The 21,292-nt window shown below is 40.3% G+C and overlaps 1 protein-coding gene across 1 annotated transcript in view; it reads right to left on the minus strand.

Annotated features, from left to right (window-relative positions):
* The window catches only part of itfg1 (integrin alpha FG-GAP repeat containing 1), a 129,056-nt gene that overhangs the window by 90,647 nt on the left and 17,117 nt on the right, over positions 1-21,292 (minus strand). Inside the window, exons 7-9 of the mRNA XM_079554796.1 lie at positions 19,908-19,960; positions 14,998-15,085; positions 7,981-8,081 (exon numbers count right to left, since the gene is read on the minus strand). Of these exons, the coding sequence (XP_079410922.1) occupies positions 7,981-8,081; positions 14,998-15,085; positions 19,908-19,960 (242 nt within the window). The remainder of the gene's footprint in view (positions 1-7,980; positions 8,082-14,997; positions 15,086-19,907; positions 19,961-21,292) is intronic.

Genomic DNA, 21,292 nt, shown 5'->3' on the forward strand with positions numbered 1-21,292 from the left:
CTATTTAGCGAAAGAGCGACAACAATGGTGAGGAAATACATTTGTTTACGTTTTCTGTCAATGATTGTATGATTTGTATATTCAGTGACCCCCTGTGGATTAAGTTGGAATCTCTGACTCTTGTAAAGCAAATTATGAATAAAAATACATAATTAATTCAAAAATAAACGAATGAATACACACACACACTATTCAGAAGCAAATACAGTTACACTGAAAAAAAAGCGTTGTCTTATTTAACTTTAATATAAAGTCTGAATATTTTTTGTTCAGTGAAATCAATTATGCGATGAAAAGGGGCTATTTCAGCCCTGAAACATCAAACAACGCCAAGAAAGCTGGATCAAAACTGTGTTGCACGTTTTCTTTTGTCAATACAATGAAAAACAGTTACATGCGACCTCAAAAGCTAATATTATCTGTAGGAGAGCAGAAATAGCTAAGGTGAAGAGTAAGAAAAGGAAGGGCCGTTGCTTATTATTGGGTTTCGGATTGACAATGCGAGTGGCACAAGTGTTAATACAACTCAAAGACAAATAATCATGTACACAAACCACGGTATGAATCATTGGACTGTCAAATAGACCTGCCACACTGCAATGGAAAATAACAACAACATCATCATTATTCTGGATAACATGCTATCAAACACACATTCCTCATCATCAAAATGAACATATGGCAGAATGCTATAGACTTCACAAAGCATTTCCATAAAGGCATTGGTGAAGACGGGGAGTCATTAATCACACTATGAGGGGGAGCTACTGTTAAGGCCGTGATTCCCGTGTGATTTGTCTTTATTGCTCGGTACCATTGTGCGAGGAATTCCATTGAGCGCAGTGAAGATATTAAAGCTTTTTTAATCCAATCGGAACTGCACAACGGAAGACATCTCAAATAAATCACAGAGAAGCACTTCCTCCCCACGCGCCGGTGGAAGTTCTGACATTTAATCACTAAATATAGCTGGATATTTGAATAAAGTCAAGTGTGTGTCTACTTCACATTACACCTAGCACCGGTGTCCTCAAAGTAAAACGCCAACTAAATAATCGGATGAAGACATTGTGTCAAATGTCAACATATTATCGCTGAATAGAGCGTGGGGGTGGTTGCGCTTGTGTGTTTGTGCAATGATCTAAATGGCCCAGTTAATGGAGATGAAGACAATGATGAGATTTTAGCAAGCGAGGTAATCTGACACCGTGGGAGGAAGGCGGCTGCATACAAATGGCTTTTTAGAACACGGTGAGGAACAGAGGAAATATACATGCACAAGGCAGTTCATTAGCTTCTCCTTGGTAATATCACAGAGCATTATTGCCAAAGGCTTTCAAGGAGTAACATTTTTGTTATGAACTGTGTCAAACAATTCTATCCACAGTTTCATCATTAAAGGAATAGTTCACCGTTTTTCCATACTGAGATATGGAAAAACCTGAGCTTACCTGAGCTTAGACGAGTTGATGCGTACCTGTCTGGTCTTTGTGTGTGCCCTCAGTCACGCAAAAAGAGCAAAGATGTTGTTAGCATTTGGCCTCTCCCAATGTATTCCTATAGCTCCAAACGGGGTTAAGTTAGAAGCGACCAAGCGATTCCACGGGCACACACACCAGACAGGTACGTACAACCTCATATAAGCTTAGGTAAGAACATATCTCATATGGAACATATCTCATATGGAAAAACGGTGAACTATTCCTTTAACTGGCAAACGAGCCATTTCAACTTCCGTTTTTAGGATGATCCATGAAAAATATTTCTCATTTTGTAAATCTTCAAAATAAGGAAAACGTTTTCACTCAGATCTCTGTATCACAAAGATAACCACTTATAATATAACTGTATCTCATCTCTGTGGGGCTGTTTCTACGTTACGAAACGGCATGAGGATGGTATCATTGGTATCAGACGCATCTTTGATACTGCAACACACATCGTGTTCTCTGACACCGGGCTCCACTGAGAACTCTGGGGGAGGTCGTTTAATCTTTCAGCGGGAGGCCTTTTTCAGCCACTCGGCCTCCGGACAGAACGAAGATGCATTCAGAACAGTCACGTCCGAGCCCCAATCTGATCACTGATTGGCTAACACACAATCAAAAATTATCATATTTTCTGTGGACTCTCATTCATATGTAGTCAAATAACAGTCTGCGGGTAGTAATGAGCTACTTTTAAATTAGAATGCACCACAGTAACCACAGGAAGCCACAACATCCCCGGTGTATGTAAACGTGTGTTAGGCACACAGTGCAGTTTGCTGGACAAAGGCGTGCACTGCAACACCAATGTTCCCACTGAGTTTTGTTGACACCTCATCATTTCCATGTACTGCCGATCGGGAGAGGACACAACTGCTGTATTTTCCTGGAAACTATTGCCGTATAAACAGCCCCTGAATGTTACTTAGCACTTCAACGGCTGATTCTGAGTTGCTGTGTGGTTTTGAAACTTCTTTGTACTTGCATAAGCTACCATATTTGTTATGATATGGATGACAGACCATGTTATGGACAACAGATTGGCAATCCCTGTCACTGAAACTCAGATGGATGAAGGATTCCTTGTGGGAAAAGAGTTGGCTGACCAGGCTACTTGCTTCATGCTCCAGTTGCACCAAGCAAAAGTAGCACCCAACATGATAAATTCCATCAATGTTTCAGGGAGATGTGGCCTCCCTGTTAGACGTGTAACTAATCTCAGTTGTCACTCTTTTATATATTTTAGGCAATGGCAGCCTATTTCAGAATTGTACTTGTTTAAAACACCCCAAACAACAAGTTAAATAAACCCAACATGTTTCTGATGCTAAAGTGTTCAAGTACATTAAAGGTCCTGATTAACGCATAGTTGGAAAAGGACTTAGGATCCTCTCTGACAATTTCAGTATAAAAAAGCAGCACCCTATCACAGACTCCCATTGATTCAAGTTGGCAAAGTGAGCTCCCGCTTCATTAAGCCAAGAAATTAAAATGTGGGCGGCCTGCGGCAGAGGCATAAGAGGTGCAGAGGTTTTTTTACGGGGCAGTGCGGGGAGGTGCCGGACAGAACCAAGGCTGTCCAAGGAAAAACAGGCAGATAGAAGAAAATGGCTGATAGAAAAATGCACAAGTCATTCAGTGGAGAGTAATGACTATCATCGAACATTAAGGTAGCGGTGAAGGGAGATAGCAGTTTAAAACGGATGGTGTGTGAAGATCCATGCACACAGGCATAAAGCATTATTAGTAGGTAACTGTGATATTCATGTGTGTCTGAAATTATGCTATGACATTTAGATTAAATATGTCATTTTATAAACAGAAATGTAATCCAAAAAAAGCAATGGTGCCTCAAGCGCCCTCTGAGGGAAATGCTGCTCTACAAAAACAAAGGGAAGTTTCCTAAACTTGCTATTATGTGCTATTTCTTGCGATTGAGAGCCTTTATTGGACTGAGTTTGCACAGTTATGTCATCCATCTTTACTGAAATGAGCATTTTACATGTTTTGTTCATCAGATACTACTAGAGTTGTTCATACTGTATACTGTGAATTACTGTATTTTTGCAACCACATTTAAATCTCATAAGTTAACTATCTAATGGGTTCAAAAGAATTAGTTAGTAGACCCTCGTCAAATAAGTGTGAAAAAGTCCATAATATGTTCATTGACCTTATTGGCTGTTGGTCAACATATAATTAAGGGCATCCATTAGTATGGCCGTATCTGCTTACAACGCGAAACTCTGCATATTGGAAATGCATTCATAAAATGTTTATGGACGATATCAGCAATGAAAACGTCAGCTTGATGTAACGTGCAATGGGTCAGCGGTTAGAGCAGGGGTGCCCAAACTTGAAAAAGTGCCGTGAGTCGCGGGCCAAACACGGTGATGTCAAGCACGAAACACATATAAATGCAAATTGCATTAGCTTTTGATTCTATCTATGCAAATAACATGCTATATTAAAACAAATGGTAACTATGGCAAAAGTAAAACAAAATCAACAATTGTAGCAATTTAGTGCAAAATGTAAAAAACAAAACAAAAAAACACCTGCATCTACAGCACCTACAGTAACTTTACCTCATTCGTTAACTCAAAGAAAAAGCCACAGATTATTTTGAAAGTGTCAGTTCAGCATCAATTATTTTACAAGTCAATTTTTAACATATACTGTTGTGGATGTTAACAACCTTTGCAATAAAAGTTGGAAAACTGAAAGGAGTGAGACAGCGCCCCCAATTTGACGCTGGTGGTCAAAAAGTGTACTGCATCCATATTTACCATTGAGAATGAATGGAAGAGAGTTTTAACCACAAGCAGTGCAAAAGTAGGTCACTCTCTGGCGGGCCAACAGAATTGTTTCAGCGGGCCAAATTTGGCCCGTGGGCCACACTTTGGGCACTCCTGGGTTAAAGCATTAAAGCACAATATTAAAGACCAATGTATACTTTTATAGGAAAAACTAAAAACAGATTGTATGTATTGTGGCCAGAACTGAATAAATAAATGGTCTTTGTCTTTGTCCTGCTAGTCCTAATCCAAAACATCCAGGCCCAGCTCGTCATTAATGCGAGGCTGTAGTTTGTCCCTGGAACAGTCATTTGGAGTGTGTGCTGAGTGGGACCATATGTCTTTGTCTCAGCTGGAGGTTTGGGGGACAGTGGTACCTGCTGTCTGTGTCACCTGCCCGACCAGAGATGGGCTGGCTGATGGCAACAGCGGGAGGAGGCACGCAGTATCCCACTGCGTGCCCTTCTACTGTCTCTGCGAGCCTACAGTGGGGATGCTGGCAGCCGCGTGTGTGTGAAGCATCGCATTATAAAGTGGTTCTACAGTGCAATTATGAACGAGTGAGTGTAGTTAAGGAATAAAACATCTATGTTGTTAATGTTAAAGAAAAGCTCACTAATAAGGACTTGAACAGCGCCTCTCTACGATGGAAAACTCCTATACCTCGACAGACATAACGCATTAAAACCTTTTTTTGCTAACAAACACAGCAGTAACCACAAAAGAGTAACAAGACTTTCAAAACAAATCAATTGTTTGTGTCTGTTCCTCCTGCCAAACCTCAAGGGATGTGGCCTGTCGCCAACGCTTGGTTTGAGGTCAGCCTTGCTCATGTTCAATAAACTGAGAATGTTACATCAGCAGGACATTTATCTACCAATCTCTACCAGTCTGCCAATAAAATACAGGCCTTAAAACGGTTCTGATGGCCTTAGCACAGCTGCCAAATCAGAGTAATGTCTCTAATTATATAAACTTTTACTGTAGGTTGCTAGAGAAAAAGCTCTTAAAGAGTAGTGCCAGTCTTAAGCCTGTAAAAAAGGAGCCAGTTCCTTCAGTATATAAGGGAAAAATACAAAGGCATGAAGTAACAGGATTAAACCACTTATAGTGGATGTGAGATACCTACACACACTCCACTCCATACAACATTTTTTTTCACCTTTAGCATGCATCATATGAAAGGGCTTTGATAATAAAATCAGATATGAATAAGTACAAAATAGCACATATTCCTCCGGGTAAGCCCGTCACAATGCTCTTTTCTTTAAACGGCAATTTAGCTTTTTTCTGTAGCTTTGGTCTGTCAAAAGCATGTAATTAATGCTTTTTATTTCAATATCCCTTGGTGCAGAAAATGTTCCGGGCACAATGTGCTCCCAAAGTACAATAAATGTAATCTGCGGGTGTACATAAATGAGGCGAGGGGAAAAAGCCAAAAGACATTGTCTGCGAAACCCCCCTGTGGATTCTTTTAATATGGTGAACCGAAGGCCCGGGGGCGAAAAGGCTCCACCGTGGCACTGTACTTCATGCGCAGAAATCTAAAAGTGGCAGTTTAGAAACACAGGAGGAGCCAGATACCCGTAGGCAGCTCATCATGACTACCCTGTTACTTTTTTCCCCCCGCTTTGTCCATCACTCTTTACATGGGAGTTAATGTGGTGAATGGATGAGGTATGAATTCAGCCGTCCCTTGTTAAAGTGGGGCTATTGTGCTTTTGCAGGTAATTTAGTAATAATTTCAACCCCATCTTGATCACTGTTTTACACTTTGTGAAACTATTTTTATCCATAAAGCATATTATTGTCATATTAAAAACATCAATGAAGGAAAATGTATGTCAGTCATCTACAACAGAAGTTTCAAATGAATAACCGCAGTGTATTGCCTAAAGGAAAACTATCGTCATGATTTCCTCACAGCAATAGAGAGTTCGCAAGTTTGAGCCATGTCTGAGTGGTGCGCTGGTGTCATCCCCAAAATATCCACAATAGGCTCCCTCCAGTAGTACTGACAGAAACCCAATGCAACCCTGAAAAGATTCCGTAGCAACTTAAAGGAGGGAAAGGTAATTTGCTTGATGTAGATCTCAGGACCGAAATAATGCCCAAATAGGCTATATGCACAGTGACCCCACGTGATTTCCGCCTGGACAGTCAGCCAGAGGCTGTCCTTCCTGTCTGTCATCTCTTCCCATTAAAAATTAGCAGGTCCCACAGAAATGAAGCAATAGCTTAAGATTTGGTAAAGGACAGCGAGTAAAAGTTCGGATGTGGCTGGAGCAGGTTAAAAAATATTACGTGAGACGTAACGACTTCACTGGAGGAAACTCCGTGTTCATAACGGTGGATGTTTTTGTCTTGAAGCTAACGCGGCTAACAAAATAAAAAATAAAACTAGCGCAAAGTTTTGAACGAGCCAGCGCAAAAAAGAATCGTCCTGTTAGTAGTTTAAATAATATTTACTTGTTTACATGTTATATTATCATTTTTCAACACTAGCCTTTAGCTCTAAGATAAAAGCTCCTACCTTACGACAGCTGGCGTTTCCTTTGGGTGCTGGATTCACAGCGAACATGATGTTTGTAATACGTTGCTGTGACTGTCCATCAGTAACTCGTTGTCCTTAACCAGATCCTGAGCTATCGCTATTTTTGTGTGGGAACCTGCTAATTGTGAACGTAAACGACCAGCGACAGGAAGTGCTGCGTCTGGCTGACTGTCCAGGAAGACGTCACGTGGGGAAACTGTGCATATAGCCCATACCATAATTTTTGCAAGTTTAGGAAGTATGTGGCAATTACCTTTTGACTACTCTAAGGTCAAATCATTTTTGGTTGTGGAAGCAGGAAAGGATTGAAAAGCATTTAAATAAAACAAGATCATCAGAACATGCAGAGCCATAAAGATTTATCTTAGTGAAAGAAATAGATTAAAATTAAACATGCATAACTGGCATGTATTTGTACTTCCAGAGATCGGCAGATAGTTCTGCCCACATGTCCAGCCAGCTTCCTCCATGATAGTGATGACTGTCTCACAAACAGCACACTCAAGACAGCATGTGTTTGCTTCATCCATCAGAGCTGATAAGTCCTCCTCTCTCTGTTCCTCCCTCTAACTCTTCCATCTCTATTTTTTCTTGAAAACAAAAGGAGGCAGGTCCACGGGGGACTGCACATATGCATACATGTGCGTGTGTCTTTCAGGCTTCATTCGCATGTGGGGGCGGACATGCAGATAAGCCTGTAATAATTCTATTTCAGACAGAAAACACTAACAATGGTTCTCTGGTGGTGGAGGGGAGGATGAAACGAGAACAGGGCCCTCTGCCAGAGAGAATGCAGCAGAAAGGAATCACACGAGTAGTATTTGTGAGGGGTGTCTCAATACAAGACGGCAAATCCTAAGCACGCAATTAAGCATTCAGCACTTATACATGTTGCTGTGTTAGAAAGCAATGGGCTTTCAAGGTAAAACTACTTTAGTAATACTTAACTGTTGTGTACAAACAGGCTGCTGCCCATTTTTTGTGAGCAATTTTTGTCAGCTTAAAATGTTTTTTACACAACAGTTTGTTTTTTATGGTTTGAGCTTTTATTTGTATAATTTATCAAGGAATGCAGTATGCAACCATGATCATGTCCTGTAGATTTTGAACAAAATAGAGATGGGGTAAGGCGGGTGCACACCTCTGGCTTGTCTTGTCCGGTCTTGGCGACGTAGATTTCACTTTGCTGACAGGCGGCGTCCAAACAGACAGGCAGGAGGTGGTCCTGGACGCCGTCTCCATCTGCCACACAATGACAAAAGCAAAATGAGCAACAATGCTGGATGGACTCTAGATGTGTCAGGCAGGTTAAGCCATCAAAGAAACAACATGCATTTTCCAAAGACTTTTAAAAACAATGCCACAGATACACAGGCAAACTATCGTTCAAAATATCCAGTTGCAGATATACCATTCAGTACTATTCAGCTTCACATACTAAAGGAGCTGAACAAGTGATTGTTAAAAAGCTTTTGTATTTAATCATGTCCTAAGAATGCAGTCGATATGTTCTCACTGAGAAATATTTACATTCTATATCCAAAACTGGACAAGATGATTTATGATAGTGCCAGCTCGAGTGATGACATGGGAATCGACACTGAGCCTACGCGCTGAGCCGCAGCCAGGCGTCGCAGCATCTGAACACTGTTGAGCAGGACAAGTGTGACACTCCCAAACAGATGTTGCACCATTTGGAAGGGGTAAACTCGAAAACTCTGATGATGAAAGGCAGAACCGAACAAGAGAGGAGCAGAAGCTCAATCCAGGTGTTGAAAATTACCAAATTTTACACCAGATGCTACTGCCACTCCAAAACAAAGCAAAAAAAAAAATCTGACACAACTGGTCATTTTATTAGATATACCTGTGTACAAGTGATAAAGCACTCTCTGGGGCATTGTTGAATCTCTGCCCATTCACATTTGGCAGTCCTGTTGTGAAATTTGCACCCCAATCTTTCGGTTTGGAGGAAGAATGCTTAACCTACTGCACTAAGTTGTACTTTAACCAATTCAAACTTTTTTAATATTTTAAAATAATGATGGAATCAGCTATGACTCATAACTACACAATGGGACCGAAAATTATAACCAAGTAAACAAGCAGAGGATGCAATCTGAGTAGTGCTAATTTGGCTTTCCGTCATTTGCGTGCCTGTTCCCAAACTCCTCCTGTCACTTTTTTGACACCCACTCGACGTCTCTCTCTGTGCCACTTGTCCCATCTTTCAGGAAAGCTTCTTTCATCCATCTATTCATCTGTCCTGCTTGTATTCTTGCTTACACTGTCAGTCAGTTCTTCTCGAAATGCCCCAGCTTTAGTCTGAGTGTGACCTCTACTGCCCTTCAATCTCCTGCAATTATTAGAGCAATAATTGGCGCAGCATGAAGAGAATGGCGGGAGAACTATAGTATGTGATTGTAACAACGCACTTGACGAAAGTGCGGATGCATTCATGTGAGTAGGGTGTCACCTTTTAGGTTTTAACAAAAGAACTAAATTGGCCACTGGTCCTGACAGGTTCCCTCAGATTGGCATTCAGGGATGGGTCAACGACGGGTCATTGCTTGCTAACTAAAAAGCAGCAATAAATGTCAATGTCAACGAATTATATGTTAGTTCTAAAACTTAAATAAAAGGATTACTGTTTGGGCAGGTTTGCATCCTGTTATGGGCAGACTTAGTGGATTTTTTCAATTTATGTACATACATTTACTGAGACACAGCCAGATGTCAAGATGTATGAAGAAAATATAAGAAGATGGCCCTGAAAAAAAACAATGCCAAAAAAACGCAGCCTCATATAGAAGAGAATCTGGGAGAATACCACTTTATAATACCTTGGCACATACGCATTCTGACATATTGGTATTCAGAATATCACACAGCACCAATAACAATGCAAATCGCAGAATGCATGCGGTGAGATGCTGCTCAGAGCCTCATTACAAAACCCATGATGTGCTTTGTGGATAACAATGTGCATACACACGGAAACAGCAGGATATGAAAATGCATAGTAAAGTTGTGGGAAGGATGGATGCACTTCAACACTACCAAAAACAATGCATAAAACAATAAGTTAATATGCTAACTAAAATCAGATTTTGGCTTTTTAAAATCAAGCGCTCATAATTTGGAAGGCCCGATACCACTTTCAAAGTAATTCAAAGATAAAATAGCCAATTAGGGTAGATCTCCGTGGGTGGGGCCTTACCATTAAACCTTAATTACAGATCTGCACTTATTGGAGCAAGAAACACATTTTCTTCTATTATTAAAAGACACTTTTGTGCGAGATGCTCTCTGTAATTTGCATCAGATTGCATATTAATGTGTGCAAATTCCTAATTCAACTCGAGTGGTAAACCCAGCGGAATGAGTCATTTGCATAGGTATATTTCTAATTGTGAGGATACCAAATCTGCTGCTTGAGGATTTACAGTAGAATATCATACTTCTATTCTTTATTCTACAGTTAAGCAACCATGAAAAAGATGTTGACGGTAAGTAGATGGTTAGTATTATAGAATAAAATAATACGGACAAAACAGTTAAATCTTTTCTATTCACTGATGTGATTTCCTTAAAGGGATATTTCAGGATTTTTGACATAGGGCTTCATTTCCTAGTTATCCAGAGTGTTGTTGATTTCTGGAGATTTTTTTTGCTTTTAATTCATGCAGTCCTTATATATGAAGAGATTAGTGGTGCTAGACTAGTGCTAGGCTAGCGCATGTCCATGGTAACTAGTAGCCTGCATCTCTTCAAAATCATCAGGTAGTCCTCCAAACGTTGCCATATCTGAATTGTATAATGCTACTTTGTGAATTGATATCCACAAAGCACATCATAGGTTTTGTAACGAGGCTCTGAGCAGCATCTCACCGCATGCATAGTAATGCCGGCCGCAGGTAAACAACCTACTGTAGATCCAGAAACCTAGCAGATCACTCTGCCGCTTAGTAGATTACAACCAGGAAGCTGATGCTGCTCAAATGTAAGTTCTTTCAAATGCAAAATGGTTATATTTTTAAAAAAAAATTCAGTCAAGACAGACATGTATATCAGTAGTCTGGTGTTATAAGTGATTTGCCTCAGGTGCACTGTGCTTGGGTCAGTTGTTTTGAATGCATGCTACTAGTTACCATAGGCATGCACTAGCCTAGCACTAGCCTAGCACCACTGAACTCTTCAAATATAAGGACTGCATGAATTAAATATATATATATATATATCTCCAGAAATCAACAACAGTCTGAATAACTAGGAAATGAGGCCCTAAGTAAAAAATTCTGAAATATCCCTTTAATATTCAGAACCATTTTACCTTACAGAACAGTAATAGAGTAGTAAAAAGACGGAAAAGTGGGCTACAATGCCATACCATAATGAGAAAGAATGCGCATGCGAGATGAAGTCATGTTAGCTTGCCCTTTTGGACATTTGTCATAGTGACAGCCTTTCAGATTTTAAACACTTCCAAACACGTTTCGGTCTCTCCATCTTTCTGGATGTTTGCGAGTGTCTCGTCGCGCGGCAGCCCCCTCTAATGTATCCACAGAGGGAAGAGCTGACACACTGGGCTGCGGGACTTCGCCGTGCTTTACCTAATGATGAATTATGCATTGGCCGCTGTCACTTTGAAAAATGCAATTACCTCAGTGATAAGGCAGATGGGCCTGTTTTGTCTGGCGTATGCTGTGCATCTATTACGGGCTCAGCGCTGGAAGGAGAGCGGCGAAAAACACAAACATGGCTGTGGGTGGACGGCGCGTTAGCATATGCATCCGTGAGCATACGTGAAGTCACAAATACAGGCCTGAACTTCTGCCCCGATGCGAGCAGTGAGGCAGCTCCTAACACGCGTTATAGCGGAGGTAGAGCAAGACAAACACAACATAGTGTTATTGGGTGTATTCATTATTTTGATGCAAATAAGAAAACATTCTCCAATGATAGAATTCGTAATATGAATGAATGATATGAACAACAAGGCAATGATAATTGAAAATATGATGCTAGCGCTGAATGAGATGAAAAAAAAAAAAAAACCTCATACTGATGGCTCTTGATTTTCAATTCAAATTTATTTTTTTAATATTAAGGACTAAAAAAAGAAATGGATGCTCGAAAAGAAATCTTGGCCAAAACAACTCATTAACGTTTTTCAATCAGTAACATTTAAGAAAAATAGTGAATTTTAAAAGGAAAAGCCCTGCTTTAGTGACGCAGATGCAAAAAAGTAAAAAAAAAGCTAAGCTCCTCGCAGGATGCAAATCCCAGTGTTCTGAGTGAAAATCCAATCATTTACTGAGTGAGCTTACTATCATCATTCTGCCGAAGCCAGTAGTGTTAAAAACTTCTTCCAGTGGAGTTCTTGGTCACACTACACCAGTATCGACTGTAGGCCTGTTGATTAAAAGCGCCGTTGACCAGACTGAAGCTTGATTTGATTATAATTTTCCTAATTGCAGAGTCCCATGATGTCGAATAACTGCCTGGCCATATGAGAACAGTTCATAATGATTGACAATATTACCTCATGCATAACCTTACTTGTCATTTAATGACTCTTCACTGTTAAGGTTATTTAAAGTTTGCAAAAGAAGAGTGCAAGATTAGAAACATTTCGTTCTCTTTATAGTCCACTGGACAATAAGTCATCACACCTCACTCAAATAGAGAAACAAAGGATAGAAAAGAATGAACATAAGAAATACTGCAGGTATTTCTATTTCTACAGGTGTTTCCTTTTATTTAAGGTGGCATAAAAGAGGGGCAAATTCATCAATATTAAAAACATAAATGACTTTGATAAGTTACATAGCATAGGATCACAGTCCTTCCATCTGCTACAAACAGTACTTCAGTTTTGTTTTTGTTTTGGGTTAAACAAAACAATATTCATAAAATAAACAGCATCCAAAGGAGTTATTTATATGTATTTAATAAATTCATATAGCTACAACTTGCACAGAATTTCCAGAAAGAGACTGAGACACTTGACCTTGGTATTATCTGCAAACATGATCTTTCTCCACAGCACAGAACACAGGGCTCCCGGCTGAAAACCTCTGCATGTGCTTGATGTGTTACAATATTTAAAGGGTTCTGGCCTATGGATTTTCTTTCTATCTTTTTTGTGTAGGCCTTGACACAGCCGATCTCCTGTGACTAATACTGAGCACTCCATTCAGCACTATTGATTTCATAACAAGACTCCAACACCCCCATACATTCTTTCTCTATTCCATCCATAATCTGCCACTGCGGACATATTATTAGGGATGCAAAATGCTTCTAATGAAGCGTCATCAATAATTTTCAGGACACGAAGCAGCACTTACTATGTGAGAAAGACTCATCATGGAACTGGGAAAATAAATAAATAAATAAAAGGTTTGCATGTTTGTGTCCAATAATTTGATGGAACGCATGAACATTTGAAAATATCGTTATTAAGAAAGGAGTCCAGACTCTCGATGAAGCATGGTTCAATCTTGCCTTACATTACTGGTACGGTGCAGTAATGGCGAGCAAGAGTCTTCAACTTTGCAAACCTCAACACTCTTCAACACGAAAGGCAACCGCGGATATTGCTGTTTTTACTCCGACCTCCCCAGAGTCACCAGCTTCCAGCCCAGGAGATCACTGATGTGGGGGAAATTGGAAAAATCCTAACATGGATGCATAGCCGACAAATTTACAGAACGAGTGGTGCTCTCATGTCAACTACATCTAGAGGGAACTTTCACATTCATCTTGTTCATCGATGGATAAAGTGGTTAAGGGCCAAAGGTGGACCAGTGCAGTATGAGAGGTATAACTAAAAACATGACGCGTAATAAAAATGCATTGACTATTAAAGTGAGAAAATGCCACAAACACGTATATTTCAAAAACACTATCGGCAGTGGATAGTATTTCCCAAATATTGAGTTATTTATGTGATGTAAACGTGATCAAGAAGTCAGCAAATTGACAATGACAGCCACAAAGTAAAAGTACAGCAAAATAGGAGAAAGACGATAAAACATCCTGCAAGGCATTTTTTCTTGGCAGATTATTAAGCATGATCCATCCGATTCCAAGCTAACAAGGAAGCCTTTTCCAGTCCCCCCCCCCCCACACACACACACACAAAAAGATTAGAAGAATGAAATTATTTTGGTCAAGATAAGAAAAGATTTAAACAATCAAGGCCAAAGCCTCCATAGATGATTACATAAAGAGATGCCAAATGGGAGGCCACATGAAATACTTTACTGGCATTCTGCCCCTGTATTAGATATTTGATGTCAGGATTACCAGATTATTCCTCCTAGCAAGTTGGACTATATGATTATATATATGGAGAGTTCCTTTATGCAATAATCAAGAATCGACTGACTTCTACTGACACATCCACAAACATTTTTGTGAAATGTACAGTACGACTTATCAGTTCTGCCACCTGTGCACTGTTAAATTTCAGTGGTCAAATTGGTTCTGTGGTAAAGTGAATGCTATTTTTGCACTTGTCAAACAATCTGGGTGTTTCCAGCTATTTGGTTACGTACACATCGCCCTTATCTATTAAGTTACATTCAAGAAACGAGATTGTGCGATTGTTTGGTTTTGGTAGCTGTCTGTTCACCATGCACAACTACAGTAGTGTCTGCAGTGTGGAGATTAAAAAGGCACAAGAGATTTACAGCGGATAAATACAAAGCCGAGTTGAACAATGAGTAGCACTGGCCAAGATTGTTTAGGGGGATAAGATGTAGACAAAAAAACTGGCTGCATGAGGGATTGTGTGTGTGTGGCATGGTGCATTGTGGTACGGTAAGCAGCCGTGCGTGCGTTGGAGATTAGCTGCCGCTGGCCTGTGCTCGGTGTGTGCGGGTGTGCAGAGAGAGAGAGAGAGAAAAAAAGTGAAAATTCCAAAGAGCAGCCAGTTCTATTTGGAAACCTTTGAAGCAACGCGCCTTCAGATGCAGAGGAAGCTTAGGCGACACACACACACACACGCTGATACAAGGGAATAATCTGGTCCAACAAGTCAAAAGTGGCCTGAGAGCGGTTATAACATTTGTATTGAATTTACACATGGATTTGGGCTTTTAAAGGCGTAACAGCAAGGAAGGATTTTCTATGGCATGGAAATACTCACCAAAATCGATAAAAGAGGACTGCCCCACTACATTTGCCTTTTCAGGGGGTGTGGATGGCAGGATGTCTTCCTGGGTAAAGTTCCCATTCTGAAAGAAAACATAGTAAAAGGATTAGGCAAAAGACTTCACACAAATCTCTAAAATCGTGAATAATCTAAATTTGGAAGAACTTTGAAACTGTGGGATTCCTTTCTAGTCAGACGATATCACACAATTATATATTATTGACTTTCAACTCCCAACATGCCATGTTAAAAAGTCAATTTCATGATTTCACTGATGTGCTGTCGACCCAGGGGCAGCAGCAGTGCAGCGCTCTAAGCTTCTATCTGGAAACTGAATGGTCAGCGGTCCGAGCCCAGCCTGAACGGCCACTAATGTTGTGTCAAGACACTTAGTCCCAAATGCCCACCACTGTCACAGGAACGTGGCTGGTTATGACAGGTTTGCAAGGACAACATGTAAATACTAAAAAAATTAAAATAAACTAAACAAATAAATACATGTTTTTAATCTTCCAAAGATGTGAATGCAGATTTAAATCCTAGCACTGGAAAGAATTAGAATTTCATGGTGTGCAAAGTCTCCCTCTGAGGACTGAGCTTCAACAGGCCCTTGAGGCTCCGAGGAGGAGGCCTTGTGTTGCCATGTCTGTGTCTGTGCATAAACATGAGAGGTGCAGAGTACAATATGCATGCTTATATGCAGATCATCGTCAATAACAGTCACTGAAATAGCTTGGAAATGGCAGCACAGGTCAGAATAACAAGTAGCATATAACTAAATATTCCACTTGCTCCTCCGTGTTTAAAATTCCAAAGAAACTTCACTGACCTTTTTGCAAAAATTCAGTGTGAATTGCCGAACATTTTTACAGGTAAAACACATCACCCACCATCTGGCATTAAGTTGCGCAGTTGTGCATTTTGTCTCGTAACGTCTAATTGTCTTCATGTAATGATTGGCACAAACAAATCGGTCTTTGAAACTGCTTTTTCTAAATGTGAAGAGAATTAATGCATCAATAAGATCAAAATGCTCCACTTAGGCCCCTCTATTGCAGCATCTTAACTGTGTGTGCTGTGAGATAAGATCTGTGCTCGGGAGATTGACTGGTGCAAGACTTCATGATTAAAGCAGACTGACAATGGAGTGACAGACAGCTGATGAGCGTGTGAAGATGAAAGGATTAGTGCTTATTATTCCGCCCTTCTGTTTCCAATAACGTATGTGTAATGCACGCACCCGCAAACACTGACAAAGAATGACTGTGTGTTACAAATTGATATAAAAAAAAAACGTTTTTGAGAGTGAGAGGGTTGTGTGGGGTGAGAGCTGTGCACTAAAGGAGACCATGTTGTGACTACATTAACCAGTCAGTTAATGAGGATGCATCTTTGTCAATTACTGGTCATTTCTCCTCTCTGCATACTGTACACTTATGGTTCTTAAATGGCGCATACACCACTGGTGAACTTCTTCTGCACAGTCTTGCAATAAAGCTGAGATTTGTCCTGGTTTAGAACTAGTTCACATCCAATTAACTGCAGCAGTTTCAGCAGCGCAGTTTCAGCAGCTTTAACTATGGGCGGCCGGTCTTTGTTGACACAAATGAGACCTAACAAATCAAGAGTTTCGCCCCAGCCCAGAACAAAGGCTTTTTTAATTTGTGAAACTGTTAGTGGAAACAAGTAATATTGTAAATGGCTGACTTAAAAAGGAGTAAGCCTCTAGCTTGTGACCAGTCCTACTTTTGCCAACAACAGTGAGAAGTAGTGATGGGATTTTCAGCTCTTTTTACCAAAACAGTTTGGTGGTTTGTGTTGATGTTTGTTGTCTTTAGAGGTTAAACTTGACTTTGGAAGGATGTGGAACCGTTGTTTATTATTGCAACCCACACTTACTTTTATAGCTTATTACTGTTGTCTATGTACTTTTTTATTATAGTCAAAATCCTGTGTTTTTTCCCAGTGGGGCTCCTTAGCCCCTCTGCTGCCTGTGTCAGCTCCGCCCTGTTTTAGCTCCAGTCCCGTCTGTGAGATGCAGCCTCGTGCTGAGAATGGAATGTAGACTACATTTATGGTTTAGTTTCAGTTTGTAGAAATCTTGATTTTGTGTGAACTGCAGGTTCCTTCTTCACGGGCTGTGGCTGCAGTTTTTTGTCACCCTACTCTCTCTCTTTCCCCCTCTAATCTCTCTTTCTCTCTGAGGTGACTGTAGCACAGAGCGGTGCATGTGGTGCTTAATAAACAACCACACAAAAAAAAGGGCTCACAGGTGAGACTTAACCCTCATTATTCACTTTAACTCGTTTGCAATTGACCCTTCAGTAGCGAGAAGAAGCTCCTGTAGATAGAAGTGCAACATCCTCTCCTCCATCAGCCCCTCCATAAGTCTTACAATTAAATAAAGTATAAATTAGGCATCATTACATTACACAACATACTATGATTAAATTAAAGCCTTCCCCAAAGCTAAATTACCAGGGAAGGTGCAATAGTAGACGGCAGTTTGTCAACATAGTTCAAGCTCCTCTGGTGTTCTTTGTGAGAAGTGCTCTCAAAGCATTTGCTATAAGGGAAAAAAACAACAGCAATGTTCTTTTCTCATCTCTAATGGTTTGTGTTAAAGGCCAAATGAGTGCGATTATCTACGACATGCTGTTTTGCACTTTGACCAATCAAGTATAATGTTGTTAGTTCCTTAATACCAGAAAAGACACCGCTTTTAAAACCCAATGAGGCTGCGCTTGAAGCACCAGAACAGATGACTTGATGTTTTTTTCTCCTTGTGACCAGGGGATAAAAATTAGTTAAAGGTCCTATATCACACTCAATTCAAGCTTTTAAACATGCTTATCCTTGGTATTTTTGTTGTAAGGCTTTAATAATGGATGTGAAAGAAAATACCCACTGGGTTTTAGACAAAAAGGTATATAAAACGCCAGCAGAGGGCGCATACCCCTGATACTGCTGTGAAAGGGGTACAAAATGAAACTTTAAACATTACCAGCTAGCAGCAAACATGCTAATCCGCACAGGGAGTAGAGTTTGACAATGGATGTGATCAGACCAAGTTTGGCGAGTGCATCTGGGCTTTATATAGGAGGTCAGGCGTTTTGAGTGCCGAGAAAGGCGATGGACTAAAAATGCAGGATTACTGAATCAAGCGTGACCACTCCAGGTAGAATTCAAATTTGCTTGTTTAATATAGGCTCTTTAAAAAGAGAGAGAGAAAAAAAAGGAAAACAGAAAAGTAATTAAAGCAAGAGGATGGAGGATGTGGAAGGAAGAGGGCTGGCCAGTGACTGATAGTTGTGGCGGCGGCATCAACCCACGGGACCGCAGCGGGGATTAGCGGGCCCAGAGGAACGTGGTGTGGCCCGCATAGATAGTCATTCATGTCACGTGTTGCTTTGGTGACAACTACTTTATGTACCCCTCAACAGATGCATTTAGGAGCACTTGGTGGAAGCAGAGATAGAATGACATGAAAAGAATGGGAAATGGACCTTGCAATGAAAGAAGTGCAAGGGTAGTTCTTTAAAGAATACTGTGTGACTAGAAGAGCCGTACTGCTTGCAAATTCGTCTTAAATGAGACGCTGCACTTAAGGATGCAGGCAAATAAATCAATTCGCTCTTTGTAGACAGAATGAAATAAGACTAAGGTATAAGCACAAGAAATCTACTTTAACTAATACATTTTTTGTATCTTCTTTGACTCAAGTATCCACCACCTATCTTTACCATCCATCTTGTACAGGACAACATAGTTTATTTTCAGAGTTTTGCTGTTCTCTTGTGCATTCTGTCCCCGGCAGATCTTCAGGCGCTCCCACCCTGCTGCCTCCCTCTCTGCGCTCTCATTCCCTTTCTGTGATAAGATAGACTAGTGTTCGCATTCGGCCTCGACCTGCAGAATTCCAAATAGAACCCTCGACAGAAAACACAGAAGCCAGTCTCTGCTGTGTCTCCCTGCTTCCCAGAATATTAACTAGTCCTGCAGCACAAGAAACTACGGCGGGTGCTACAGTCAAAGGTAGTGGTTCTATAGATGTCCTGTTGACCTTGGTGGTGAGGCCTTTTACAAAAGTACAAAATATTTCATCTTAGGTTTAGGCCTCTGTTTGGGAACATTTACGTTCTCTGCTGCAGTAAAACAAATACATAAAGCCGAAAAGAGCCATCAGTTTGAATGTAATCTGCTACTAATCCAACAATGAACATTTGATTAGAAATTCAGATTTTCTTCAACAATAAGACACCAATTGCCAGCAGAAAGGGCTTAAATTTAGATCTGCACATGCAGAAAATGTTGACAATCAGGCTTGATATGCACAAAAAACAATTTGAATAGGTTGCATTCACATGAAATCCCATTGTAAAGAGCTTGATGTTAAAATCTTGTGTGGACAGTGAGTAAGAATAGGATGGGATCATCCTCGTATCTGTTATGCAGTATTGCAGATCTAGTTTATGATTAGTACTGGGTCTTTGAAATGATTTATTCACTTTCGTGGTACAAAGGTGGTACATTTTGCTGTCAGTTGAACAAACTTTCAGCCATAAGATTAATATAGCATGTCGGTCCAAACACAAACTAACAATAATAAGGGAAAAACATTTATGAATGTCTGTTTTTTATGTGCCTAGAGTTATATTGGCCCCTGATGTAAAATCAACCATGTGTCTTAAAACTATAACAAAGAAACATTAAGGGTTCATTCTTTTAGTTGATGGCCTACAACAATATCTTTAGAGATGACATCCATCTTGGTGATCAAAATTGACATTCACAAATTCATTCATATAAAGTCTCCTTACACATTACATTATTACACTACTTGAAGCAACTGAGGAGTGGACTGAGTGTGTATTACTTTGTCTCCGTTGTAATAATTGTTTTACCTTGCTGATCCATGTCTCAAAAAACATGGGTCCGTCGGTTGTCAGGAACAAATCTATAAAGAAAAAGAAAGAGAGTGAAGGTTGATCAGGCTTAGTATCGACTGGTCGCTGCAGCTGCAACGTTTTCAAAAGATCCTCAGACCATCAAACTGATAACACATTATTGTTGCTTTGGGAGATGCAATGTTTTCAACTGTTTAAGATGCCAGAAAAAAAACAACATGAAATTCTCACTCTTGAAAAGGATCTGTATGATTTGGCGAGTATAAGATGTGATAAAAAAAAATAGAGAAGCTTTAAAGAGGGGTGAAGTCCCAGAGAAAGTAATATAATTTCCCACAGCTTTTTCAAGGTGTCAGACTCTGGTCGTGCCAGTTGGCTCTACTGGAATCCTATACTATGTGTTCGAGCTATTCCTAAGGCAAAGCTTAGACAGTAAGCTTCATTATGAGAATCACTTTAATAACAGGACTCTGAACTGCAGGTTCACCTCATCTAATGTAAAGTACCTCATCCCCTAATCCTAGCATGTGGTTGATGTTATACCAAAATGTCAGAAGGTATGGGATTGGTATTATATAGTGCCTTAACTCAAATACAGAAAGTCTTCCCATTACTGCTTTTGATGTACTGCACAGCAAATACAGAACAAACAAAACAAAATACCACTGATTAAAGTTTAAACAATACTTTAAAATTAAAGAAAACTTCAGAGAAGTAGACAGAATAATGAGTCACTTTTAAGAGCAAAGATAACTCCACTCTGAAACTTTCTGGGTGAACTTGCATGGAGCAGACTCCTCATAAATGCAAAGGAGATAATGAAAGTATGCATAGATTATGCATATATGCGCATGGATGTAGGGGGTAATTTGAGCAGTATGTGTGTATCTTTACCGCAGTGGGTGGCATGCTGATGAGCTTTGTTAATCAGCCAATCAGGCCTCTTAGACAGGATCCAGCCTTGATTGGCGGATTAGCTGTGATGGTGTGAGTGTGTTAGTGAGAGAACATCGTCTTGTAAACACTTAACAACTCACTGTGAGAAACTTCCACCACTCATTTCGAGTTCACTTTCAAGTTCAATACCCAGCTAAGCATGTGAGCTTCATGTTAATCCAATATAAGGTATCTCCGGAGAACAGTTTCTAGATGGCAGAAAAGAGTTAAACTGTGCCCTTGGACAGCACATTATACCTTCCTCTGATGTCTCTGTTGGCACCTCGTGACCCACCAAGGGCAACCTGCGATCTGATCTGCCCAGGGAGATGGCATTTTTAGACACACGTGTCATGGAGAATATGGATGGAAAGAAAAGTCAACTCCCAGAGGTAAAGTGAGCAATCAGGTAATTTTCATGTGATCTGAGCCTCTGCAACTCATTG

The sequence above is a fragment of the Gobius niger genome, assembly GCF_951799975.1.
Source record: "Gobius niger genome assembly, chromosome: 4".
In the NCBI taxonomy this organism is placed as follows: Eukaryota; Metazoa; Chordata; class Actinopteri; order Gobiiformes; family Gobiidae; genus Gobius; species Gobius niger.